At 42.6% G+C, this 27,424-nt stretch overlaps 1 protein-coding gene across 1 annotated transcript in view; it reads left to right on the top strand.

The window, feature by feature from the left end:
* Positions 1 to 27,424, top strand: part of LOXHD1 (lipoxygenase homology PLAT domains 1) — a 146,347-nt gene that overhangs the window by 40,760 nt on the left and 78,163 nt on the right. Inside the window, exons 7-16 of the mRNA XM_074856970.1 lie at positions 1,244 to 1,342; positions 3,029 to 3,177; positions 5,792 to 5,915; positions 7,727 to 7,977; positions 9,522 to 9,657; positions 12,606 to 12,766; positions 13,766 to 13,852; positions 16,168 to 16,303; positions 18,024 to 18,178; positions 21,250 to 21,410. Coding sequence (XP_074713071.1) covers positions 1,244 to 1,342; positions 3,029 to 3,177; positions 5,792 to 5,915; positions 7,727 to 7,977; positions 9,522 to 9,657; positions 12,606 to 12,766; positions 13,766 to 13,852; positions 16,168 to 16,303; positions 18,024 to 18,178; positions 21,250 to 21,410 — 1,459 coding nt within the window. The remainder of the gene's footprint in view (positions 1 to 1,243; positions 1,343 to 3,028; positions 3,178 to 5,791; positions 5,916 to 7,726; positions 7,978 to 9,521; positions 9,658 to 12,605; positions 12,767 to 13,765; positions 13,853 to 16,167; positions 16,304 to 18,023; positions 18,179 to 21,249; positions 21,411 to 27,424) is intronic.

Below are 27,424 nucleotides of genomic sequence, written 5' to 3'. Positions count from 1 at the left end.
CACACACACACAGTTCCCGGGGATACACTCAGCGTGGCCGAGGAAGTCTTACCAAAAGGCATTCCTTCTGGGGGCGGGGCAAGAGCACAAACCCGTCGATCTGTCCCTCCGTTTTGGTGTCGGATTATTGTCCCTCCAAGTTAGGTACCAACTTGGGGTACTATTTATCTTAGTAGGTATGGTGAGTGGGTGGGACTGTAGTCAAGCCATTATTCTGTCAGTAACGACAGAATTAATTTCGTGGTGCCAAGGGATACAATTGGTTTTTGTGGGAAAAAGAGGGAGGACGGGAAGCAAGGTAGACTTGGTATGATGGGTGCAGATGGGTTGTGTGGGAAAGAAGGGAGGATGAGGCACAGAGTTGGACGGTTGCTACAAAAAATCATATTTCGAGGGAAATGAGTAGAACAGGAGATAAATCTGTCCTTGAAGTGAAAGAATGGGACCGCGCAGCCTGCACCCCACTTCGCGTTCCTCCTTGGCGCCTCATCAAACACAAATCACTGGACCTTCGTCCTGTCCTGTGTTTATTCTGGGCACTCTGTGTCAAGGAAAATGTGTGCATTGCAGATTTCTCACTGTTTTGCTGTTTTGCCTTCCTCACACTTCCAGTACCTAACAGTGCCCCACATGATGTAGCTTCACAGTGTCAGAGCTCTTGGGCTTTACTCCTGTTTTTTCACTAAATGAAAAGATGGATTTTTTTTGTTTTTAACTGGGCAGAGTAGCAGGGTGGTCACCTTCAAATTTTTGTGCTCGTGCAGCATGACTGATTTTTCCTCAAAATACTTGTCACCAGCCAGGCTTAATAGAAGCTAAACTGCAAAAATAGCTCTAGGGTAGCATTTGGACCAGAGGGGTCAGGTCTGAGCTTGGTCTGATGGCTGGCTCTGTAACTCATTGCTGTTTTGAAAAAGCAAAGCTGGTGTGTAGGTCCGAGTTCATTTAATAGCCGTGTATCAACATCAAAATTTGCACCTTCTTCTCATCTATTTCAACTTTCATGTCAAGGCCAGGAACTGGGTGATCTGTTCCTCTTGCCCTGGGCAGTGAATATGCAGTGTTAGAGCTCTGACTATGGATTTTATTCCTCTCATGGAGGAGAGGGTCAGTGTATCAGGAGCCATGGTTCAGACATGCTTTCAAGATAACATCAGCACAACCAGAATTGGTTTGTACTATTATGTTTTGTATCAAGCCATTGAGTAATTAATGTATTGCGATTCTGCCTCTCTCCTTGCAGTCAACAAATACGTGGTCCGAGTTTTTACTGGTGAAGTTAGTGGCAGTGGAACAGATGCGGATGTCTTCATTAATATCTTCGGTGAGAAAGGAGACACAGGTATTCAAATGCAAATAATTTCCTAAAACATTTCTTCCTGCTCTACAGGCCTGTGATCTGAACAACACACAGCAGCAATCTGTCAAATGCAGAATAATTTGGCTGAGTGAAAGGCACAACAAATGGTGGTGTTAGCTCTGGGGTTTCTCACATCCACAGCTTCTGGAAGCTGCATCTGCAAACCAGCAATTGTGGCTGGGCTGTGAGCATCACTGAAGTTACCTACCACCAAAAAACCCAGACCCTGGGAAAATGCAGTATAAACCACCAGCATAAACCAGTGCGGTAACTCCTAGTCTGCTGAGGGACCCAACACAAATACGTATTTACAGTGCATGCAGTGAGAGCTGCTTGTCCCATCTTTCTGTGTCCCTGGATTGATAATTCTGACCTTTCAGTGTGGCTGAGCCTGCTTGGCCATTTAGAAAGATAATCTAACCAAGGTTTATACTAGCTGGCTTTAATTTAATGGTGGCAGCTTTTTTTTTTTCTTTTTTCTTTTTTTTTTTCTTTTTTTCCTTTTTTCCCTTTTCCCTTTCGTTTTTTTCATTTTTTAATTTTTTATTTTTTTTCTTTTTTCCTTTTCTCCTTTTTTCCTTTTCTCCTTTTTTCCCTTTTTCCCTTTTTTCTTTTTTCTTTTTAATGTAGATTGTACTATGACAATGGTCTAGAAACTTGAATTTATTTTTTAAAAAATATTTTTAATTTAATAATAAAAAAAGATGTGCCCAGACCAAACCCTCTGGGTCATGCTATGGAGAAGAGTGAGTAGAAATTCCTGGAGACCCAGAGAGCAAATATTCTGTCTCTTCTATATTGCACCTGTCCTGTCAAATTCAAGAAATAATGACATGATGTCTGCCAAGTGTCCTTGAACAGATTATGAAACCTATTGGATAGGTCTTATCCTTGATTAATTCTCTAGACTTTTACAAGGGGATTCATCTGATCTCACTGGAGACATCTGAAAGAGGGAGTCTAAATCTAAGCTGGTTCTCCAGGTGCTTTGTCATATCTACACGGAGAAATAACACCCCTAGAAAGTTATTTATCCCCTTCTGAGGTAAGTAAGTGGGATGAATTGCCCTCTGACACCTTTCCCAGCTTTGGTGCCTTGGGTGGGTTCAGTCCCACTCGCAGCATTGCTCGCACAGGAACAGCAATGATTGCAACTGGGGTCAGCGCTTTAATACTTTTCATAAAGGCAAACTCCTGTGAGATCAGGAAAAGCCAATAGCTCTGGCTGGGTCCTAATCTGAAAAGAAATCCTTCCTGTGTGATGCAGCAAAGTATGCTGTGTCCTGAAATGTCAAAATCTGCAGCTTGTGACCAAAGCCTTTTTTAAATAGTTTGGAGATTTTTAAAGACATTAAAAATAAAAGGGAAATGTGGTGGTATGAAAAAAAGATGCAAGAGCCATCTGGACATATATTTCTGAAAACTCTAAGAGCTGTAAGTAACTGTGACACTAGAGTGAAAATCCTGGTCTTTTGTGTGCTCAAGAAAAGGTGTATTTTTATTAGAATATAAAGTCCTCTGCCTTTACCTTGAATCCTGGTTACAGAGAGCTGGTACCTGGAGAATATGCGATTCAGTCAGTGGTGACATTCCTAAGTATTTCTCCACTTACAAACACTCATGTGCCAGTAACCCTTTCCTCCTTGGTTTTTCTCTATTTTTTCTCAGGTGTGAGGAAACTGGACAACGACAATGACAACTTTGAAAAGGGAGCAGAGGACAAGTTCACACTCGATGCTCCGAATCTGGGAAGGTTAAGGAAAATTAATATAGGGCATAATAACAAGGGAGGCTCTGCTGGCTGGTTCCTTGCAAAGGTTAGTTACTCCTCAGACATTTACATAAACCTGTTGTGGGATCAAAATGTCTCACTTACCCTCTTGGTCATTAGATGCCAAGAAATGCAAAGATGTTTTCTGGTGATACAGGTTCCTGGTTACTGAGAAAGGCAAAAATCAAGTTTTCACCTTTCCAGAAGTATCCTCTCCTGCACTTCTTTTTCTGCAGAGCAAAGGGGGACTGATGAAGCACTGGCAGCAGCCTGATGTGTGCCAGTGTGGTGCATCTAAACCAGGTGCAGCAGGTTCAGATTGGGTAGTTAGAAAATGAGGGACATTCTGTGTTAGGGTAAATTGTCAAGCATCTCAGGCGACTCTGTGGCAGTGAGAAAATCCACTTGCTAAGACTTGAATTTTCCTGCTCTAGTAACATCTCTCCTGTCTCAGTCACTGCAGTTTCTTTGACGGATGAGGGGCAATTCTCCAAGCTGGAGCCTCCAAGCCCCCTCTCACTCTGTGGACTTAACTCATTGCCAAGATGGTAAAGATACCAGAGTCTAAGAAATATCTGTTGAGTCTGTTCACACTGGAAATTTGCAAAGACTTACAGCTTTGGCCAAATTTCAGTGATTTATCACTGACACAACAAAAATTATATACCTGCCACAAAGATCCTTTTCTTCCACTCCCACTTTCCTCCTCATTTTAATCTCCTGCTCTAAGGCGTTAAGTTATTGCAGCTTTTAGTGAAATGGTTGAAGGAATATTTTAAAAGGAGAAATCTATGACTCTTTCCTCTAATCTGATTTTCTTTCCTCTGCTGGTGTAGTTTAACACAGCTGTCTTTAATCCACTGAAGATCTGACCCCAAATTTGTAAATCCTAGATAGCAGGGTGGTTTGACGTATTACAAATGCAAATATTAGCACATGCTTTTCCACCATCACCATATACTGTACTAAAACTTATGCTGGTTGTGCATGAAAAATGCAGAAGATGAAAAATAGAGCTGTTGTAATCCCTGTAATAAATAGGGGGGAGGGGGGAACCCACAGAAAAGGAACCTCTTTCTCACATTGCAGATGAAGTCTGCGTGGCATTTTGATGTTGGTTTGGTTGCTTAAGTCCCAAAGCCTGAAGTAATGACTAGGGGCAGCCAACACACTAATCCTATCTTCTGCCACAGGAACCGCTGAGATGTTTGTGATTAAGTAAAAGACTATTTTTTCCTTGCAAGTTCAACTGAAAGCTTGGAGGAATGAGCTAAAACGGCCCAGTTGTCATCTACCATTGGTAGACGTTTTTCTGTAATTTTCTGCAATACCTGGGGACTCTAACATTGTCACTCCAGGATGAACTTGCTAAGCATCATTAGATGTTCCCATGTTTGATGTGTTTTTAGTGTGGTTTATACTCAGAGCTGGTGTTCCACCTCTAAATATACGATTAAACATATTAACAGGAATCCAAAGAGGATCAGCTGGTAGAGGGGAATCTGAGTGTTGAGATTTTTCCTGAACCTCATATATTTAAGTCTCTAACATGTCAGCACAACATCGTGCTCTCATGCTGACAGTCCCATCCCTGACAGACACCACTGTCTGTTTCTGCGGAGGTACAATGAGAATCGGTAATGCTACAGGTGAGAGCGCAGTGTGGGATGAGTGACAGGAGGGCAAGCTCTGGTTTCCAAAGAATGGTTTCACAAATCTATCAGAAAGAACAGAGTCTCCCTGTTTGCTGAGAAGACAGAAAAAAGTGGTAAGGACTTTCTATCCCTAATAGTGATTTTACTTTTTTTCTCTGAGACATAAGCCATGCAGGTGAGTAGAGATTTTGATTTCTTCTTTTCTGGCTGAAAATCTTCGGTACTCTTCATTGCTTGTTTAAAATACTGCAGTAACTCTATGGCAAGCTTCAGGAATCCAGAAGAGGATATTGGTAAGAAATGCCTCAGCAGGAGGTGCAAGAAACTCCAAGTGGGTAACATTGGCTTAGTCTGGTATTAAAGGCAAAGACTGTTCCCTGGCTTGTTTCTGTAAAATATGTATCTAGATAGGTCCAAGAGCTAAATCCTTCCAAATTAGAAATATTCCTAGCACAGGGTTTCATGGCTGTCTTTGCCACCATGGCTGTCTTCTTCCACCCCAGAGCAACTGAGTGGGATAACACAATACTACTAGGTCACACAAGCTGATCTGATGGTCTTGATTTGTCCTGAAATTCCTTGGTAATATTTTATAATAAGGCTCTAAAACTGAGAGAGAAAGAAGGCAGCCTGTTCCCAAAACAGAACAAAGAACTGCCGTTCAGCTGATGGAGAAGAGTAGCCAGCAAACGGGCTCTGGAGAGAAGGAAGACGGGCCAGCCAGCTGGTCTTGCTAGCAGAGACATCTGGTCTCATACAGTGCGAGAGATGCAGATTGAGTTCACTGGATAAAAAACAGAAAAGAAAAAAGCCTGTTTTTTTACTCACTGATTGTCTGAAATTCTATCAGTGCTAATTAGGGAGTGGAAAGGGATCTGCTTGAGTATTGAATACATTAAATATGAGGTGAGAGTGTGTACATTAAGTCTCTGTTCTTCTGACATCCCCTTGTGTAACACCTTTCTTTCTCTGCATCATTTTGTGGTGCTTTTTCTTTTCTCTTAGGTGATCATTGAAGACATTGGCAATAAATGTGTGTACCAATTCCCAGTTGGACGCTGGTTTGCTTTAGATGAAGATGATGGAAAAATCCAGAGAGACATTCTTGTTGGGGGCACTGAAGCCACAGGTAAAGTCATGGGCTGAATCCATGGTGGGAAACGCGAAGATGCAAAGGCCTAATTAATGCTACTAGCCATGTTTTCTTTAGAAGATTGAATGCCTTATGCTTAGGGAGACCTGCAGTGGACCATCTGCTGGTGACAGGCTGGTTTGTGTGAGGACCCCTGAACTACCATTGCATTTCCCACCTTCATATCTCACTGGTGAAGCTGCACAGGACCTACACTCTGATTTATCACTTGATGCACCTGGATAAAGGGTTGATGGGCAGAGGATGAAAGATCTGGCTTGTACTTCAGCAAGTCGCTCACCAGCTTTCAGAAAGTGGGTTGCTATTTCCACAGTCACCAGTGTGTCACCCAGTAGTGCGTATTATACTTCACATTCTTGGCTGGGGAACTACACATCCTTTTACAAAACAAGAAAGGCAGTGCTGAGCCCTAAACCTGGCTTTTTTATTATCCAGCACGGTTAGAGCAGAGACAATCAAAAGTTATGTCTCTGTTAAAAGAAACCTAGTCAAGGTTCAAAAGAAAATAACGTCAATAAAAGAACTTATCATGAGGCAGAGGATTATTTGGATACTGTTCTGCCTCTATTTATTCACTAGCATAAAGGTAAACAATTTGACTGTGCACATTACAGCTGTTCTGTACTTCACTGCACCATCTTCAAGATCTGCAGGCCTCGTGTTCCCCCCTGCATGTGCATGAGGAATGGTCTGGGTGCAGAGTCCTGACTGCAGGATGCATGTTGGGAAAAATTAAGGGAAGGTGAGAAAGAAATCTGAAAAAAAAAAAAAAAAAAAGCAATTCATTTGCTAAAAGCTTCCCTTATTTTTTACCATTCATGACTCTGCATTTTTTCCCTGCTCTCATGAGTTTTGTTGAAGATACATGCACAGTAATATATGCTTGAATGCAATTTTTAATATAAACTTTAAAAGGAGGATTGTTTAGAAGAGAGTGCATTCTGATGTTTCTACTTCATCTGAAGTCCCTAGTGAAATTTCTGGGTGATTTAAGCAAATGAAGAACTTAGCGTGGGCCCCAAATGTTTTATACATGCTCCCTAAAACACTGTTACAGTTACAGAGAGGTCTCTTTATTTGATGCCGTGACACAGGTCTAAGATGTGCCTGTCAAGGAGCCTTCTGAGAAGTAAGGCTTGTAGCAAGAAGTGTTACCTTTCTTAGGCCAACAGAGCTAGAAAAAACAAGCAAACTTTTATGCATACAGACTTCTTTTCTGAAATACTTTTCTTTCTTTCCGCTGGGCTAATACCTCTCCCAAGCCTTGTTTTGCTGAGATCTTTAGGCTCTCACAGTGACAGTGAAGGTCCTGTTGGCTTCAGCAGCATTATAGGCTGCTGAGTCCAAGTTTCCAGAGTTTTGTGATGCTACAGATCTTGCCACCACTGTTTAAAGAAACACTCCTCCATCCTCTCAGCATCCTCTGACATGTTTGGTGCTTGGTACCTCTCAAAATGAAGTCACTTAATTGCCAGTTCAATTTTTTTTGCCTTTCTTCCCCTAATCATCACATGGAGATTAAAAAATCCGTACTTTTTTCCATTGGGCCATGCAACAGGGAGTTTATCTTCACAAACCTGTTTCTCTTGGACAGTCTGAAGATATCTGTGTGTTTCTCAGAGATATGTGTGGAACAGAAGCAAATGAAGCATTGCACTGTGTGTAAGTCAAAAGTTAAAAAGACCAGTGGGAAACTAATAGAACCTAGTGTAAATCCAATCAAAGTGATTACTCTCAGCCTTTTTCGTCCCTTCTTTTCTTCCTAACCAAATTCCTGATTCCTTCAGGTATTGTGTACAACGTTGCTGTAGTGACAGGAGATATCAGAGGAGCTGGCACAAACTCCAAGATCCATGTAATCCTCCATGGCTCCAAAGGCTTAAAAAACAGTGGGAAGATTTTCTTGGAAGGAGGTGAATTTGAGCGTGCCAGGACAGATCTTTTTAACGTGGAGATAGCTGCTCTTCTCAGCCCTCTCAGCAGAGTCAGCATTGGGCATGATAATTGCGGCGTCAGTTCTGGCTGGTTTTGTGAGAAGGTGAGACTAAATTGTTTGTCTGTAGGCAGCTGTCAGACTGTTTTCCTATTCATAACCTGACCCCAACAATCAAACACAGTTTAAAAAAAAATTAAAACTCTGCTTTTCTTGGATTATAATATCCCTGGTTTAACAAATCAATATTATACATAATGCATGGTAGTAGCTGATTGCCTCAAAGGCACATTAGATGCATAAGTCAATCACTTGCTAATTGGGTTGATTGCCCCTTTGCAGTCACAAAGGTAGAGATTATTGTTTGCTCAGCACCAAAAGCACCTTCAGATGTTCACCCAAGGGGCCAGACAGAAATGCAGTCTTGGATTGTGCTGAGCATTTCAAAGCTATCATCTATACTCAGACTTCCCTGAAGTTTTTTAGATTTTGCTTTGGAGCTCAGGAAAAAAAGTGGCTGACTACAGCTGTTACTGGGAGGCAGTGGAGCAATATGTGGTGTGAGATCATCTACAAGATCAGCAGGAGCTAATGGGAGGGTGAAGAGGGAGGCGGCTGCCTACCCTGAAACTGGGAGGAAATGCAGTTTTCCTAGTAAGCAAAATCAGCTTAGGCTGTCTTTGAAGGCTTTTTGTGCCTTGTGCTTTCTGCAAAACCCTACTGTGCACTGGTGTGGTGGAGGGCATGTGCTGCACACTGGCACGACACTGACTCCTGCAGCCACACTGCCTGTCCCGTCTCCCTTCCCCTCTTGGTGTTTTACCTCTTCTTGGTTGACCCATTTTGATGTACTTCTGGAAAAGTGGGAATAACAAGACAGATGTGTCCTAGCTATACTCCAAATTGGGAATCGTGCAACCAGTCCAGTTCACGTTGGTCCAGAAAACCTGGTTTTGAGAGCAGGACCAAGATCTTCATCTCTGTCTTTGCTGCAGTTACTGAAGTTTTCAGTATCAAAGTACGTGGTGAAACGAAGAAATTCACTCAACAGTCAGAATCCAATCGAACTGTTCAGCAGGAATTCTTTATTAGCAGTGCTGGGGTCGCCCTGGGGATTCTCCACCATAAGGGGTCCCCGAACTAGCAAGGAACATCAGTTTACATACACACAAATCATACATATTCATTAGAGTTCCTGGAAAGAGGTGTCTTATGATAATGAGTTCCCGGAATTCATTTACATAGTCCGAGCCTGTGTAGTAAAAAGGAAGAGGTACGTGATCTTCCTCACGGTGTCCGCTTTCCAGACCATGCCTGTGAGGTAAAGTCCAGGTGTCTTCTTCCTAAATCGGGGAGATCACCCTCCCTAGATTGTATCTCTGTGTCCTTTTGTTCAAGTTCCCCCTTATCTCAGTTTGCCCAAGTGCCCACTGAGGGCTGCTATCTGTGAGTTATATAGGGAGCGTTTTACTTTTGTCTAGACAGACAAAGAGGCCGAGAGAAAACAGATGAGGAGTCCTTGGGAAACAATCACAAGCAAAACTTTCATGCATCACAGTTTAGCCTTAATCAGAAATTCATTGAGCCCTTTCAGTGGGCTGCCAGTTACAAAATATTCAAACTCATCTTCACAGTCTCTCTCTTCCTAGGTGGTGGTTTACTGTCCATTCACTGGTATTGAACAAACCTTTCCATGTGGGAAATGGCTGGATGAAGATGAAGGAGATGGTCTCATAGAGCGGGAGCTCTACGAAATGGTGTCCCTGCGCCAGAGAAGACTGAAAAGTAGGTACAAGTGCCCAGGAGTCTCCTGTGACACCACCACCCCCCCCAAGAGCACCCATGGTCAAGTAGAAGCTCAAGTGAATTGAGCCCTGCATGAGTTTCAGCTTTGAACATCCTGGTTTGGGGAGTTTAAAATGAAAATTTTAAAATATTTTGAAGAATTGCACTTATTTTCTTAAGGGAAGGAATTGGCAGCTTTCCTAAACTCGCTGGGTTTAGGGCTGCCTCAGCTGCCATCTCACCTTTGCAGACAAGCCAGGCAATGTTTCTTATCACTACAGAAGCAAAGCTTTCCTGTTCCAGATGGAAACAAAACCTAAATATAATAAAAAGACAAACCTGGGGGGAAATGGGAAGAAAAACCAAACTCTTCCCACTAGCTCCAACTTTTCGACTCTTGGCCTTAGAGAAAAAACCAGCTCTTAGTCCTGTCCAGCTGCCAAATGTGAGGCACATGAGCGCTGCATTTGACGCCTCTTCTCTAGAGGAAGGCAATGGCAGACATTGGCTGGGAGGTGCTGCTCGGTGCCATGAAGGGCAGCCACCGGCGTGTTCCCCACTCCACGCACGGCCCCAGCACCCAGCCTCGCTGGCTGGTTCTGCACCGAGAAAAACGGGTTGCTGCCGCCTGGGCTGCACTAGTGCGTATGTGCGAGCAGAATGTTTTAATTAGGGTAACAGATACAGTTTAATCCAAATGTTTGGGGTGGGCTCCCGCTTAAATAGCAGTTCATTTAAATAACCTTTATCTAAGCGTTAGCCAGTGTTATAACCACATTGCACCTCCGCTCGGTCCATTTACCTAAAGCATCTGCAACCTTTAACCCTCTATTATCAGCTCTGATTGTTATTGACAGGCTAATTCCCCTGCTGCTGCAGTGCAGGAGATAGACAGAGAGCATTAGCCTTGAGAAATCTGTGACCTTTAGCTGCCAGATTATAGAAGCGTAAGACTTGGAGTTAGAAAAGACCTATTATGTCATCTCGCCTATCTCCCTGTGCATACAGGACTGTCCCTTTCTGTAGAGCTGATCAAAGCTTGGTACACCCTCACTTTGGGTATCCATGGTGAAATGGCTTCCTGCTTAGTGTTTGCAAGCTGTTCCCCCAGTGGATTGCAGCTCGATGTGTAGTTTGTATTTATTCTTGGCTTTTTTTTCATCCACCCCCCACCCCTATCTCCATTGTTATCCTGGAAACTGCTATGTCAGGTCTAGCCCTCGTGGTGTTTGTGCCCTGGGGAATATTTGCTCTGGCTCCGAGAATTTCCAAAGGTCCTGAGTCCCTTGATGTGAAGCGATAGGAAACAGGGGAATGTGCCCAGCCAGCCCTGAGAGGATGGTGATGGGTATTTGGGGAAATGCCTGGTCTCTTCTGACAGCTGCAGACCTAGCTCACCCACGTTTCTCCCTGTGTGGTTTCTTCCTCACAGCCCTCTATCAGCATTTAATCCTGGTACAAGTTCCCTTTTCCCCCTCCCTGCATGCATCACTCCTCTTTTCCTTCAGCAAGGGGTCAGGGAGGCCAGACCAGACAGATGAGAGGAGTCTCTGGTGTCTGAATTGCCCTTGCTCTTTTCCCCAGGGAGAGCAGGCTGTTATATCACACGCCATACACAAACTTGCCTTGGCTTCATTGCTGCTCAGATAAAACTTGCTGGTGCTTTTCAGAAAGCAGTGGTCATGAACATTTTGCATATTATTAAAATAGGGGCAAAACTTTTTCTAAAAGAGACTCCCTTCTTCCACCTCACTTTTTGGGTAGCTGTTGCCTCTTTTTTAAAGTCAGATGCTGAGTAGATCAGTAAAAATCTAATTTATATGCATGTAATTGTATTTTTCTATTCCATTTTGGGCTCTGAAGGTCAAGCCGTGCTCATGTGGGCTCGGTCATACTGAAAGGGTTAGCAATTCTTTCATTAGAATTTGTTAATAATTCAGCTGATGTCTGAGTTAGGAGAGAAGCCTGTTCTCTCTCCTGTAGGTGCTACAAGTCCTGCAGAAGTGAAACACATTATTATTGGTAAAGAATGCAGATGAGGAGCTCTTCACAGGAGATAATGTCACCTTTATATATGCAACCATCCTTTGGTATGAAAGCCAAAGTAACGTTGCTGCAGGTGGACTGCTCTTACAGTTAAAATGTTGGGTGAAAACTTTAAGAGATAAAAATTATGTAGCTTTGCCATGATCTTTGGACACGTCACTTAGAGTAACACAAGCTCTAACTGAAGTCAGATGGGATTCAAGAGTTTAAATAATTTTAAAACTTTTGAAAAATGTCTTTATATTGCTCTGAGCCTGTCTGCCCCACATGATGCAACCTGGCTAGAGATATCCAAATGGGCTCTGAGCCAACCTGTCCTGCAAAAGGCACATCTGGGGTAATTGCTGCCATCTCAGGAAGGTTCATTAGGTTAGGATGAAGTCATACATAACGGCATCCATACTCCTCCTTGTTGCAGACACAGATCATCTGGAGAAAGTTTTAGGAGCTACCTGGAGCTGCATTGCACCACACACAAGTAACTGGAGACTCTCATTGACAAAAAGATGACAGTATTTCCTCGGCTTTAAAATGATCTTTGAAACTAGAGTAGTAGGTGTTGGAGAAGTATACTGAAACTACAGAGATGGAGCACATGCCTGGATTGTCCTGTTAGTAAAGTATGACAGAGAAGAATATGGTTCACCCGGAAAGTGGTAGTTTATGTTTTTTCTCATTTTATTTTAAATGAAAGCACAGAATTATATTTCCAGACAATCTCATTCCTGTTTGTCATATAGCAGCTGATTGTGTTTGTGCAGAGAAGAATAAAACGTCCTGGTTGTCTGTCATACCATCCTCCCCTCTCTACCACCCAGGGGAAAGAATAAGAATTATTCTTTTTACCAGGACACCTTTAAAAATTACTTTTTAAACAAAATGTCTTGAACCTTTCTTTGTAGAAAGCCCCTGGTCTCTGTGGATCTGGACAAGTGACATTAAGAATGCAGGGACAGATGCCACAATCTTCTTCCAGATTTATGGAGACAAGGGGAAGTCAGATGAGATGAAGCTGGACAACAATTCAGACAACTTTGAAACTGGACAGACTGACAAGTTCATGGTATGAATCTTGTGCAAGTAGTAAATCAGACTTGGTATTGTTTTCCAAGGAATTATTGTCAACACTGCACAGAAAATCATCATCATGAGATCTTTATCTCAGTAGATCCTTCTGAAGTGGATGTGAAGTCATTCAGTTTGGTGGTGATGCAAATGATTTCCCCACCTATGGATATGCCTTGTCTTCTCCAAACAGGGCTTAGGCTGGTGTTCCTGGGTGCTCAGGCGGTGATGACTTCAAGTCATAGTGGTGCTAAGTACCACATCTCCCCTGTGGCTCCTGAAGCAGATAGTCTCCCTCAGGCACAGCCTCACTCATGTTATAGACTGATCCACCCATTTAGACAATGCCATTTATCAGTTTTTCCCCCAGTGCCTAACTGGTCATTAGTTATTTACAGGGGAATTAGCTGTAGTGGTGTTTCCTCTCCTTGGTGGTCTGGTCTTCAACCTCCCTGGACATGAGCCTTCATGAGTGTTTGGGGATGAGCTCAGTAGCATGTTGAGTTTGGAGGCTGGGGAGGGTCTTCTTGTGTTTAGGAACAAGTGTGTTTAAAAGCTATCTGGGGACTGGTCAGAGAAAAATTGAGAAACAGTGGATTTTAATGCATGGCTATAACCAAAACATTTACTCCCTTTGCACCAGCAGCTGTAGATACCTTCTGGCGGGGAGAGCGATTGTGCTTTGCAACTGCTGTTAGAGAAAGAGCTGAAGCTTGAGAACTGGCCTTAGTTCTTACTGGGAGGAGTAGTTTCAAGGAGCTCTCATGATCAAATGAGATCAAAGGGATTCAACTCACATGTTCTCTCTTGAAGAGAGAGGCATCAAGCTATCTTTGCGGAGTAGGGTTTATTACTTTTAAGGAACATCATTTCTTTTTTTTACTTTAGTTTTGACTCTTCTCTGGTTTGGCTCTCAAAAGATGTTCAGAGGTATCATTTGTGTGCATATTTTGCTGGCTTACAGAAATGGATAACGCACTTTTCCCCCTCTCTATAGATTGAGCTTCCTGATCTGGGCACATTTTATAAGCTTCGGATATGGCATGAGAAAAGAAATCCATTTGCTGGCTGGCATCTGAATAAGGTGAGGGGACAGCAAGGGCAGGTAGACCTGAAAAGTCAGATTGGTCCCAAAGGTCTGCACTGCCAATGCTGGCAGCTGAGTTTGATGTGCAGTGGTCAGAGGTGCCTCCCTTTACAGACGGTGCTGGCTGAGGGTTGGAAGTGGAAATCCACCACTTGATGGTGGATGTGAAGAGAACACATTGTAGCATCTGCAAAAATATGTGGTGGACAGAAGAATTCATTGCATATTTTTTGGAGGAAATTCCTTCTTCCTCCCATCCTTCTCAGTTTAGCCCAGCTATGTATGGGAAATGAAGGCAATAGGAAATGGCAGCTCTGAACAGCCCAGATTAATGGGGGAAATCACGTTTCCCCATCCTTCCAGCATCAGACCACTGTAGTCCCCCTTCACTGCTGCCAGAGGGGCTTTTCCCTTGCTCTTCAGACATCGTTACTGTACGGGGAGGCAAACCTACTCCTTCTGTGGCTTATTTAGGCTGGTCATAATGAAAAACTGATTATGGCAGAGATCTGTTGTACAGCAGAGCATAACCAGCCCTGAAGTGCTGACAACCCCATTGCAGGAGGGGGACTGGAGGAGCCTGTGGAGACTGTGCAGGAGAGAGCAATGATGTCCTGTTTGGAAAATAAAAAGGGTGATCTGATTGATCTTCAGTTACATGTCCTTTGTTCTACCAGCAATGATTACCATGCTGTCACCCCTTGCCTGGGTCTGCAACGCAGAAAGTTCATCTCTAAGCTTCACCCATATTCCCGCAGAGCTTGGAAGACATTCTCTGCACTTAATGAAACATACACTTTGCTCTGCAGCCATAAATAACTGTGATGATAAATCACAATTTACCCCTTAGAGATTTTTCTTGCGTGCCTCTAATGGGCTTTGACAGATCCTGCTCTCCTGCATTGTCAGGGAGCTGCGAAAGCATACACAGCCAAACACCACTCCAGTGGGGAGAAGGCGTCAACTACTGCTGTGTTCACCATGGGGTGGGAAAAGGTGTCTGGCTGTAGTCTTTATGAAAAAGAAAGTGCTAGTCAGACTTTGGGCCACAAATTACAGTTTGTTCACAGATGATGAACAAGAATGCTTAGACCTTCCATAGCTATGCATTTCCCTGGGCTATCCTCTTTTCCTGCACAGAAATTGTGTTCAAGGAGGACAAGAGGGATCTGACAGTGTGTCTAGGATTCACTTTGGGCCAAACTGTCTAAGCAAAGCTGGTGAAGATGCATGAAATCAACCTGCCTGTATACAGCCAGTCCTTTGTTTTCTGGATGCATCAGGCTCATGGCACATGAACCCCATCACTTGTGCATCCATTTTAACATCTAGGAACTTAGATGAAGCCTTAATGATACTTTGTTCCAGTCCTCACACATTTCATGACAGGCTTGCTTCATGTCGGGTCAGGCTTCCATTTTCTATTACAAGAACTGAAGAACAGCCATACTGGTCAGGCCAGAAATCCATCTAGCCCAACATACTCTCTCCTGCCTCACATAAGTGCATGATTAGAGAACAGTAAGAAAAGAACAAACATTTATGATACTTCCCCATAACATTCTTCCAGTTTTTGACTAGATCCAGTTACTTCCTGAACAGATCTACCATTTATTTGTTCAAAGGTTCCAGTCTCCCCTTGACCATTTAAACTTTTAGCAACCATAATAGCTTTTGGCAAGGACTTCACAGGTTGATTGTGTCCTTCTGTTTGTTTTGAGCTTTGCTCTAAAAGCATCATTTGATGCCCTGTATTTCTTGTAGCAGAAGAGTGACTAGTTGACCCCCCTCTGCCTTCTCCACGTCACCTGTGATTTTGTAGACTGCCATCACACCCTTCTTTCACCTGTTTCAGCAGCCATCTGCAGAGCCCCACCTCATTTGCTCATTACTCCTTTGGAAGCTACTGCATACCTCTGATCATGCTTGCTGCCATTTTCTGGCTGTTTTCTCAATGGGTCATGCACTGATTTTGAGCTGTGAGAACCAGCAGTGCAAGCACCATTCATGCTTTGCTCTGTGGATTTATGCAGTGGCATATGATGAGCAATTACTAAGAGCCACGGTATCCATCAAAACTTTCACAACACCATGGAGCAATTGGAGAAAAGAGGAATGAAAAGCCATCAGCTATGACAGACTTTGCTCCATGCATCACTGCAGTGCACGAGTCACAATGACAGTTTCGTTATTAATGTGTGTTATTTCTCTGCTGCTACCTACTCTTGCTTCCCAGGCAAAAACCTGTCAGGAGCTTGTTGCTTTTTTGTCTTTAAGCCTCTGAACTCATGCAGTGTTTTGGTTTAATGAAGGTAACTCTGCTGAAAACGCTGACAAAAGAAAAATACTCATTCAACTGTGGCCGCTGGCTAGATATAAATGAAGACGACAATGAGATCGTGCGGGAGCTCCCTGCGGAGGGATCTCTAGTGACTGAAGTCATGCCAGGTGAGAGCCACAGGCTCTGTGCAGGGGCTCACTTAGGACCTGAATAGAAAGAAACCCTCTTTGTGTAAGGGATGCACAGGCAGACCTATGTAATTCAATTAGCTTCTCTTTCTGGCACTTTCTCTCTGCAGTATTTTCTGTGTGCATCATTAGCTGCATGAAGACTCAGAAATCCCAGACTCTTATTCTGAGCACATTTCTCTGTGGTGGGAGATGGGAGAGGTCTGGCCACAGCACAGTTGTTTTCAGAACTGTATTTTTTTTTCAAATTTGTATTTTTTCCAGCCTCCCTTAAAATGTGAAATGCAAGGTTTGAAGGGATGTTCATGGAAAACAAGCTTAACTAAAATGCAATCTAAAATTTAACAATAATTTTTGGGCTTTAAAGTTTTATTTAATTGTATGCACATTTATGCAGCTATACGTATAAATTTATAGGAAGTTTCACAGAAAGTTGGGCAAAAGCATAGGCACCTTTCAGTACGTGTGAGAAATCCAAACTGTTTATTGGGTTTACTATGCTTGCATGGGAGATTTAATTAAGGAACTGCAGAACTTTGTGTTGGCTTCCTGTAGTGGTTACTTTTGTTTTGACCTTGCGTCACAAGAACTAAATGTACTCAGAGGGAGAATTTTGGAGAGCAGAGTATCTCAAGGTGGCCAGTGGGATTTCTCTTATTTCCACCAAGGCACCTAATGGGGCTCCACACTCCGTAAATCATGAGTCCCCTATTTTATGAAATTTCCAGTGAACTCAGTGATCTGCATGCAGCTGAACAGTTCCTCAGAAGAGGAAGAGTAATTGTAATTGCAGATGTTATTAAAATGTAAATAAACCTGGTTTTGAAATGTATTTTTAATCGACTGTGGAGAGAGCTGCTCGAGTTCAAATGCAGGCACTTTTCCATGAGGAGCAGTTGTACTGAGCAGAGGCGAGACGCAGCACCCGCGTGTTGGTCTTGGAGACGGGTTTTGGAAGGAGGGTGGGAGCATTGACTCTTGTCCCTTCCCGATGCTGGCCTGTAGACTGGCTCTTTGTTGTGAAATCTCTTCTGAAAATCCTTCACCCAAAGGGATGGGAGGGCAGAGATGAGGGTAGGGTGGGGAGGATGAAGGTGACAGCTCAAAATCCATCCAGCAAAATGCTAAATCAAGATCTCAAAGGCGACAAGGAGGCAAGACACAATCCAACCTCCTGCACTATGATGGTCCCAAAGAGATGGGACTAACTGGGCTTGTCCTGCCAGATAAAGATAACATGAAGAACCTGTTCCTCGGGTCCCTGAGCACTCAGCCCTTTTTAACTCTTTCTCTCTGCCTGTCATGCCTCTGGGTGCTGAATATTATTTCCCCAAACACGTTGTTACAAAGTCCCCTGTCACCAGGACCCTCTTGGCAAGGCAGAAGGGGAGGTAGGAGGGCTGGAGCCCCAAGGAGTCTATACACTCCAATTCATGAGGTTTTACCTGAAGGGGATGGCATTTTACTGTCCTTCTTTGGAGCGGTTTTATGGGTTTTCTTAACATTTCAGGCCTTCCTATTTTGGCTTTTTTTCTTTTCCTAGTGATAACATGGAAGTGTAAAAGTCAATACATCAGCACAAGTACCAACTGGAAGTATGAACACTTAAAATTAATTGCAAGCCTGTGGAAAATGCAGTAAATTCAAATGGCAATTAATCATGTTGCTGAAATTATTTTATTGATTTATGTCTCCACAGTGATAAAATACCGGGTGACGGTTTGCACTGGGACGGTAAGTGGGAGCGGCACAGATGCCAACGTCTTTGTCTGCCTCATTGGTGACCAGGGAGACACGGGAGATCGTGTTCTCTACAACTGCATCAACACTGTCAATAAATTTGAAAAAGGCAACGTAAGTTCACACAGCAGCTCCTTAAGATGAGTTTTAAAGTGTGTGACCATTTGTAGATATTTTTTTTTGAGATGTGTATTTGTAAACTTGGCTGATTTCCTTGAGAGTTTGAGGTAGGGCAGTAGGAAGAAATAAATCATGTCCACAGAACATCATAACAGGTTGTAGTTGGAGGGAGGTTTAGGTCAGAGACATTTTGCCCTTGCATCTGTATGTTCATAAGAGTCTCCTGGTTTGCTCCCCAGCTAAGTACTGACTGTTGAAATGGCATCTTTAGAGTGGGGAAGGCTTCCAGGAAATCTGTCCACTTTCCAAGAACAAGAGAGAGCCTTTCTCCCTCCATCTAATATGGCAAAAAATTTGTCTCCAGGGGCAAAGGAAGAAAAAGCATATTATTTAATGTGAAAATCAGAACCAAAAGCCTAACATGTTTCCTTTATATTTCCTCCAGTCTCCTCCCCTCAACCATTCTGTACTCAATTTTTGTGTCTTATTTTCAATCTGGTTTTCAACATGTTTTTGTATGCCTGTGTCCTGAATAGAGGGGGGTGGAAATGGCCTGAACTGAAGACAGAGCTTGTTCCCTGGAAATCTGGAAATAATGAAGAGGTCAAGCTGTAGTTAAAGCCCTTGCAGCATTAACAAGCAAATAGTGTGCTGATCTGATCTATGGGGTCAATGTACTTAATATGTATTCAATTATGAGGCACATTGTGGATCTCTAGAGTCCAACTTAGACTGGTTAAATGTAATCAGTATCTCCTGGAGGAGATTTTGGGAATCTGATCACAGAACTCTCTAGATTTCCCATCTTTTGTGTCATTATTTGATTGAAGATTTGGAATGGAAAGAAAATGAGGATAAAAGGAGGTCACATTTTCAAAACTGACGGTTGAATTTGGGCTTCTGAAATATGCATTAACACGTTGGATTTGCCTTTGAGTGTCCAGAGTTTCCAATTCTTCACTGAAATCACTGAATTTTTTAGACTTTAAAAGAACTTTCATCAAGGTTTTCTTGTCCCTGTAAGACCTGTCCCTGGAAACACGTGGCATTTATATAGTGTGAAAGTTTGTTCTGCTTCTAACTGATGTAAAGGTTTGCAGACGTGGACATTGCAAACATCACGTTTTTGCCTACACACTTACATTATAGATTTTTTTTATTTTTAAAACGTAGGTCCAAGCTGTAAAGGACAGCATTTTCTCATCTGGGGAAGTCTAGTTTTCTCAAAATGGTAGCAAAATGAGTTATGTTTTGGGTGTGGTTTGAAGATCGTTTCAATGGAGTTCCAAAGAATGGTGCTTGGTTCACAGATTATGACTACTTTATTTTTACTCCCAAAAATGAGTTATAGGGTAACTTGCGTGAAGGGAAAAAAAAAAATTTTTTTGGAAATCAATTCATGTGATTAATAGTATCCAGATGATATAAAGCGAACTGGGACCTGTTAATGGAAAACTGCTCTCTTGACATGAGGAGCTGAAAGCTAGTGAATGAATTGGAAGCTGTTTAAGGATTGATCCTGACAAACTTAGAGCTCATATATTCAAGAGACTGAATGAGTATAACTACACTGATTAACTCAGATACCCTGTTAAAAAGAAATGTAGCTAATCAGTGCGGTCTCTAATCTACAGCCACTTAAACCAATAGTACCTTGATTACCAATTTAACTTGAAAAGTTTGCTTGCAGATGCAAACTAACAGCCTGTATAGAAGGTAAAATTTAAAGATGCCTCTAAATTAGGTGTTTGCTCTGCTGTAGTTCAGGTTAGTTACTTACTCATTAATTTACATCAGCTGTTAATAAGTAAGATGAACATTAGGCCTAGTGAATTAGGCTTCATTGATTTAGACTGACTCAGTGAGGTTTTGATACCTTAAATCCCCAGTTCAGCAGTTTTGAGTAGCTAAGTAGCACTTGTTCATGCGTGTAAGCCCATCATTAACACTTAAAATTGTGGTAATATGTTTAGTTGTCTTTATTTTAAAAGTCAGTTTGGAGTCCTGAATGATGGGAAAATGATGACTGTTTCAATAAATTTAAATATTTAAATAAATATTGCCTTGCCACCAAGCTTTCTGGGAGCTAGCTGGGGATATACTACCACCGTATGTGTTTTACAGGCTTTTGGGAGATGCAGAATGAACGAATCGCAGTGTTTGGTTAGCTTTCTCTAACCTACCGAGGCATCTCAGCCAGATGGTAACCACAGCAGCCCTGTCTGTTGGGCTGTATGCTTCAGATAGTCTCTGCGTTTACACACAGTATTTACCATACATGTGTATGCGTCTGTACGTGTACTGGACATACTTCTCTGGCCTGATTCCCAAAGGAGTAACTTGCTCTTTTAATACATCTCTCTTCTTTCAGCCATCAGGAACTGCTGCTCCCAGTACACTCTTGGGTAACAGAGCTCTAGTCTTGAGGGGCCATTACTTGGGGTAATCTGTAGGTTGGTGATTTAAGACCTTTTTCCAGGAAAAGAAAAAAAAAAAACAGAAGACATAAAATTCATGTCTCTCGTGGGTTAGATTCACACCAACCTCTGAACACAACTCATGGAGCAGCTGGAAATACCCCAATGCTTGCATGCCAGGAAATGGCTGGGGTTAAATTGTGATCAGTAGCCCATGTCATCTGGGGTACTGTCTTTGAATTGTACCTCTGAATATCTCTGTGGATTTGGCTGAAGTGGCCAGCCCCAGATTTCCCAGAAGGATGATAGCTGAGCAGGGGTTTGAACTTGGATTTCCTGCCTCTCTGTATGAACTTCTTAATAATCAAATTGCTTTTTTTTTTTTTTACAGTTGTGGAGGGCATACAATGACATGGGAGATTTAAAATGCTGGCAGATCATATATTTGTAAATCTGATGTTATACATCTAGCACAAATATTCAAGCTTTCATTCTTTGGTGAATTAATTCAAACTTTCTCCTTCATCTTGTGAAGAATTATCTTGCAGCATGCTGATGATGTTGGTTTGATTGCAATAATAAATTTGGTTGGTTGGTTTGTTTTTAAGGAGAAATATTGCCTTACCTTTTTTCTTCTCCTTCTCAAAGGCTGATGAATTCTTCGTTGAAGCAGTAACGCTGAAGCAGGTGAGGAGGGTGAGAATAGGGCATGATGGCAAAGGAGGAAGCAGTGGCTGGTACCTTGCCAAAGTGATAGTGAGGGAAGAAGGACAGCCAGAAAGTGAGGCTGTGGAATTCCCCTGCTACAGGTACTGGAAACAATGCTTGCAAATTATGACTCCATCTATGCATTTGCCAGACTTTGAAGAGCCTAGCTCTTGTTCCAAGACTGGAATTTTCTGAGCACAGCTTAATGCTTTTTATTTATTCATTCATTTATTTTTGCTAAGCCTGAAAGCAAAGAGTGTGGATTGGGAGGTTTAAGATACGGTTAAGTCCCCTTACCAAACAAACAGCAATCTGAATTGTGAACTTCTCAGCAATTAGCTCAGTAATACAGAGAATTTCCAAAAGGTAAAATGCAACCTTCCAGTACCACATCCAGTGTCGCTGCAATTGCCTGCTGCAGAAACACACTCTGCAATCTGCTGCAATCTGCTAGTTTTATTGCATGTGTGGGACAAGGTTCTGATCCCTCACATGCACATCCCATCTTTTCAGGAGCAATGGGATGCTATTTTTGTGTTGGGAGAATGCAGAATTGTTATGCTGCTGTCTTGAGAGCTCCTTGCATGAAGGTAAATGCATATCAGGCAGACAGATACAGTGGTAGAGCAGGGGACTGTAGCTTACCCCTATGGGTGAGCTATAAATGTATTCTTCTCTTTTCTAGACAATCATGTGGCCAAAAGAAATGTGCTGTACTGAGGCTACCGATGGGTAATGAGATGCTCCATCTGCCCTGGCACTAGCTAGGGTCTGCCTCAACATTGCAGCACAAACTAGAGATAACTGGGTGAAAACATGAGACTAACTTTGGTGTAGTTCAGTGTCCTGTTCAGTGTCCCACTTGCCCTCTCAGGATGTCGACCCTGTAAGATGGAAGTTCATTGAACTCCGCTTAAGAACATCAAGTACCTGTTCTAAACAGTCATCTCCTGGGGGACAAGTGGAATTGTAAAATGCAAACACGATTATTTTTAAATTGCAGACAAAAGTAAAACCGCTAAGCTGGTTACTTGTCTCTTGTCAGTGTAAATCAAGAAGAACTCCACTATAATGAGGAGAGTCAGCCAAATACAAAACAGGAGCCAGCCCCAGCCTCTGCATTGCTTAAGTCACATCACATCAGAGAGCAAACTCACTAGGGAGACAGCACAGAGCAGCAGATGCAATGTCATCTTGGTTGTGAAAAGCAAGCCAGTTTCTGCCTTTTCAAAGAACAAACCACCATGTTGTCATTGCTGCCTTTTGATACATATTTAACAACCATATGTTTTACTGAGTTAAGCAAGCAAGCTAGACAGGTTTTTACTTGGACACCATGAAGTGTCCACGTGAAGAGCTGTTTTGCTCAGACTCCTCAGAGATATTTCTGTGTCTAACTGCACTGTGCAGCTGGCTCATTTTAAAGATTTCCTTTTGAATTGTCTCCTTACTTGACTGTTTAACTGGGTGTCTTCCCTCAGCTTGGAGTGATGACCCCCCCCCCCTTAGCTTTACACCCGTGGATCAGAAGCATCAGAGTCCACGGGGCATTTCCCTCAGGCCAGGGACTCAAAAAGGAGAGAGAAAGAAAACCCAAGACCTTATCCCCAAAACATTCATGGGGTGCATTCAGGCTTCGAGTCACAAGTGATGGAATTCCACTCTTCTTACCTTTCTTAATGTCTCTTTTTCCAAGTGATGTCAGTGTTGTTCGTGCGGCTTTATTTGCTGTCCTTGTGCCAGCATTATCTCTTCCTCTCAGATTGAGAAGGTAACATGACTGATCACCTCCAAACACAGGGACAGCTGCTCCCTCTCACTATCTTTGGTGCCTGTGTCTCTTGAGAGACTGGGGCATCATCGCAGTATACGGGTGTCGTCATGGAGTCTGGAGATATCTGAGGGCGAAGGTGCTCACCCACTGCATCCTCCATGCAAGGGATAAACATCTCCATGACCTGCAGCATTTGGATGTTCCCCTCCAGTCCTGTAGGCCAAGGACAGCTTATGTCCCAACTGCTTTGGCAGATGTTCAGAGAGGCCTGCTTCAGCTGCTTCTTCAGAGCCAAGATGTTGAAGAAGACTTGGCCAAGAAGAGCGGCCTTCTTTTAGTGAAGTAATGTAAGCGAGGTTAGTTAGAGAATCCATCTGGGGGACACCAGGGAAGCTTCTGTTTCTGCTTGGCCAGTCTATGGCCAGCCAGTAGACATGCTGATGTTCTCATTGTCTATATCTCCAAGACTTGATTAACTTCTATTCTTCTACACAGCACAATCATGTGGTCTGGAGAAAAATTCTGCTGCTGTGTCCTTACTGAAAGCTGCTCCATTGACTTTCTGCTACTTAGCTGCTACTGTGAGACAGCTAGAGGACAAAATGCCTTCCAGCAGAAACACATCTCACCCGTGCAGAAAGCTTCACAGGCTTCTTACCTCTGTGAAAACTAGGCTGTACCAGCATGTGGAGAGCAGATATTATAACAAAGAGCTGGCTAATCAGCTTCTGCTGTAACTAAGGTCTGTAGGATATCCTTATAGATCTTGATAGCATATAGCTTGTTGAAGTCTCCGTTCTTGTTATTTACTTATTGATATACATGGCTATGTTTTGTCTTGTAATTTGAAAGCTTTTTTATGACTCTGTAGGAACATCTATTACCTAATAGTCACAAGAGCTCTATGAGAACTGTCTGTTGTACAAGGGAGCCAGCAGAGATAAAGAGAAGCTAAGTGGATTAATTGTGAGTTTGTGTCAGATTCAGGAAGAGCATTGAGAAATAATGACTCCCAGGCCTGTGCTTTCAACCCTTAAAACAGTTGGGTGTAAAGGGAATGGCTTGTAGCTCTTCTTAGAGTCAGTGATTTTTAAAGCGGTCACTTGATCTGTGCTTGCAAGAAGTGATTGCAGGTAACTTCTCCAAGCATTATTTGCAGAATTACTAGTACATCACTTGGATGCATTACAGTATTATTCCTCCCTTATGACCACATGACATTATTATATCCATGCTTTTAGGGACTGAACACTGAATCATTCAGTGGCACAACTGAACGATTTATACCTTAGAGTGTCTGATGCGGTTTAGGTGTTGTGATTATGAATACCACTAGAAAGTTCAAAATGAAGTTCGCCTTTTGCCCCAGAACTGGAGCCAAACCTTTCTGAAGCTCAGAACTGAGTTCTTCAGATTTCATTTTCTCCTCAAGGCTCTGTAGTAGTCCAGGAATGGACTAGCTGACATTCTCTAAAATAGCCTATTTTTTATAATATTTATATCCCAGACAGAAATGAATTTTCAATCAGCCAAAGTCGTGAGTTCATGATAGGATAGAATTTTATATGCTATAAATCATTACAGCTCCACTGAAATCTTCAATGATACTTCATTACATTTTTTTCTAAGCATATGGACTGCACCATCCTAATTTTTCTCCAGCACAAGCATAAGGGAACATCGTTAATTCTCTGAAGAACAACAAACAGACCAAGAATGGGATGATGCACTAGAAGACTCCTCTGAAGGAACATTTATTCAATCAAATGCCAAAAGTGTTCATCATACAAAAGATCCAGAGAAACCTCCTTTTGTTGCTTAAAAGTAGACTGAAATGTCTATCTATTTTACACATATTTATATATACAGATTATATTTAAAGACACACACAAATACATATGTATCTTTGAAATTAATGGATGTGCTAATCATTCTAATTGCATGCAGGCTATCATCTGCTGGATTTCAAATGCTATATATGACGTCATGCCATATTTTTTTCCAGTGCTTTCCTGACTCTCTGATTCTCTAGAAATTCTCTCTGAAGTAGCTCTCATGTCATATTTTTGTCCACTTTGGGCTATTGGACATAAAATATAATTTTAGAACCAAGTATGTCATACAGGACACGACTACACCCTTACAAAACCCACAGTGACATGAATTACATGCACTCAAGTCATATGGAAGCTCTGATAAAAGAAAATATTTTGACAAGTCTTTTGTACTAGGAATATGTTGGCACTATACTGAAGGATTCTATTTTCTGCAGCCTGATGTGTTTATAATGTGTCAATCCATTTGTGTTCAGTGTAAGACTGTAAACCTCTGGCTGCAACCTGCTGCTCAGTAATACGCTATTGGAATTACATTGAAGTAAAATTAGGATAGGGCAGCATATGTGCTGAAAGGAAGGAACACAGTGGTATTGCTCATCCAAATATTTCTTCTTTTCTTCAGAAAATAATGCTTGTGCCACTTCTGGCTATTCTCTTAGCTGAAACAAAATAAGGACGCTTAAGCCACTTCTGCTGATAAACCTCCCTTTTCTTCCTCCAGTCCAAGACATGCTCCTTGTCTTCCCATCAGTAGCTACCAACATTGGTACAGGGAATTTCTTTATCTAGGGGTGTGTCCTCCTTTTTTGATTCATTTTTCTCATCTGTCCTCACTGCTGAAGCAGTTAACATTTGTCATGCTGCACACAGAGATCTGTTTCTTGTGGGATGTATTTTCATCCTGCCACTTTGGTGCAGAAGCAGTTTGCCTAGGTTCATCCTACATTTCCCTAAAACATCAGCAATGGCAAAGGTGACAGAAAACAACAGCATGTACACTGGCAACAGAAACAGCAGGAGGGCAGAAGTGTGTCTACCTTGTGAGCTTCTGCCTTCCTGAAGGTCATGCTGAATTCAGTGGTCCTGGGGTGGTGGAGTTCAGGCTCGACTTTTGTGGGTCCTCCCAGTTAATGTCCATGTACGCAGAAGCATCTTGAATTTTGGGATGATGTGATCCCCTAGCCATTGGATACCTGTCCAAGGACGTGAATCCTGAACCAGCATCAAGAACTACATGATACAGAGGTATTAAGGACCAGTTCTAACAGGTAAAATAAAATCCCCCAAAACACCAATAAAGGCTTCCTTTCTTAAGACAACGTGATGTCTTAGCATGCTCCTCTCCTGCCCTACTTGCACTCTACCCTTGCTCAACTCTTAACATCAATTTAATGGTCTTCTCCACAGATGTTTCTGCTCCTCTATCCCCACTACACCTCTCAGTCTCCACCGAGGCACAACACCGCATCTGATGCCCTCACATGGTGTTTGTTCATGCAATCATCACATGTTCATGTGTTCATCACCTTCATGCTGACCCCCCTTAGCTTTTAGCCCTTTTCAAGCCACCTGCACATGGCCACCTGCTTTACAGAGTGAAAGGGAAGAATACGGGGTAGACTACATACCCGACAACTCACCAAAGCTTAGAGGGGAGCTGGGAGTGGAGATGTGTGCCTGTGTGGTGAGGCTGTTTTGCATGATGGCATTGCTGCTAGTGCTTCCAGGACCATCTGGCTCTAACTCATGTTTGGATTTTTTTCCTGTTGCTGGTTTTTTGCATGGTTTCTTTGTGCTTATTGTTTTCCTCAATTGGTGGGAAGGGAGAGGGGGAGACTAAAAAGGTAACATTCCTTCAAATAGATGAAATGGAGACCCATCATCCTTGGTCTTCCATACTATCTGGTTACTTCTGGGTCACCATGGCAAGTCCAGCTGGTCATGACTGTAAGCTGTGCTGTCTTAGTACCAGTGAGATGCCATAGGTTTGATCCAGCTCTCAGTGGGCATTTATTCATGTCCCCAGATCCCTGTTATGAGGGCCGTTTGCTGTTTTCCATGTGTGCTGGCTCATCAGCAAAGTCAAAGGGGGAAACTTAAATGGGAAGTGAGCTCCCCTCCTTTTTGCTGTGAAGGTCAGCCAAGGAGAATGTGCATGTAGTACGGCGGCATTGCAGGAAGCCCGCAGTATATCTGCATGTTTGTGCAGAAGCAGGTCTTCTGTGGTCTGGTGTCATTCACGTATCTGTGTGGCTGCCTTTAAAAAGAAACAGTTTCTGGGGATTTGTTTTTCTCTTTCTCATTCTGAGAGTTATCATAGCAATTTAAATAGCCTTCATGACATGCCAGAGCTTGCTCACTTGTCCTTCATTCACCTCCACTGGTTTTAAGCAGTATTTTTAACTACAAAAGCACTGCTGCAGATAGCTGTGTACCTGGGAAAAAACAGGCTTTCTGGGAACAGCTCCTGCTCTCATGATACAATGTTTGGGGACTGAAATGG

The sequence above is a fragment of the Strix uralensis genome, chromosome Z (assembly GCF_047716275.1).
Source record: "Strix uralensis isolate ZFMK-TIS-50842 chromosome Z, bStrUra1, whole genome shotgun sequence".
NCBI lineage: Eukaryota > Metazoa > Chordata > Aves > Strigiformes > Strigidae > Strix > Strix uralensis.
The sequence above is the reverse complement of the archived record's forward strand: the minus strand, read 5'-3'. Positions and strand labels throughout refer to the sequence as shown.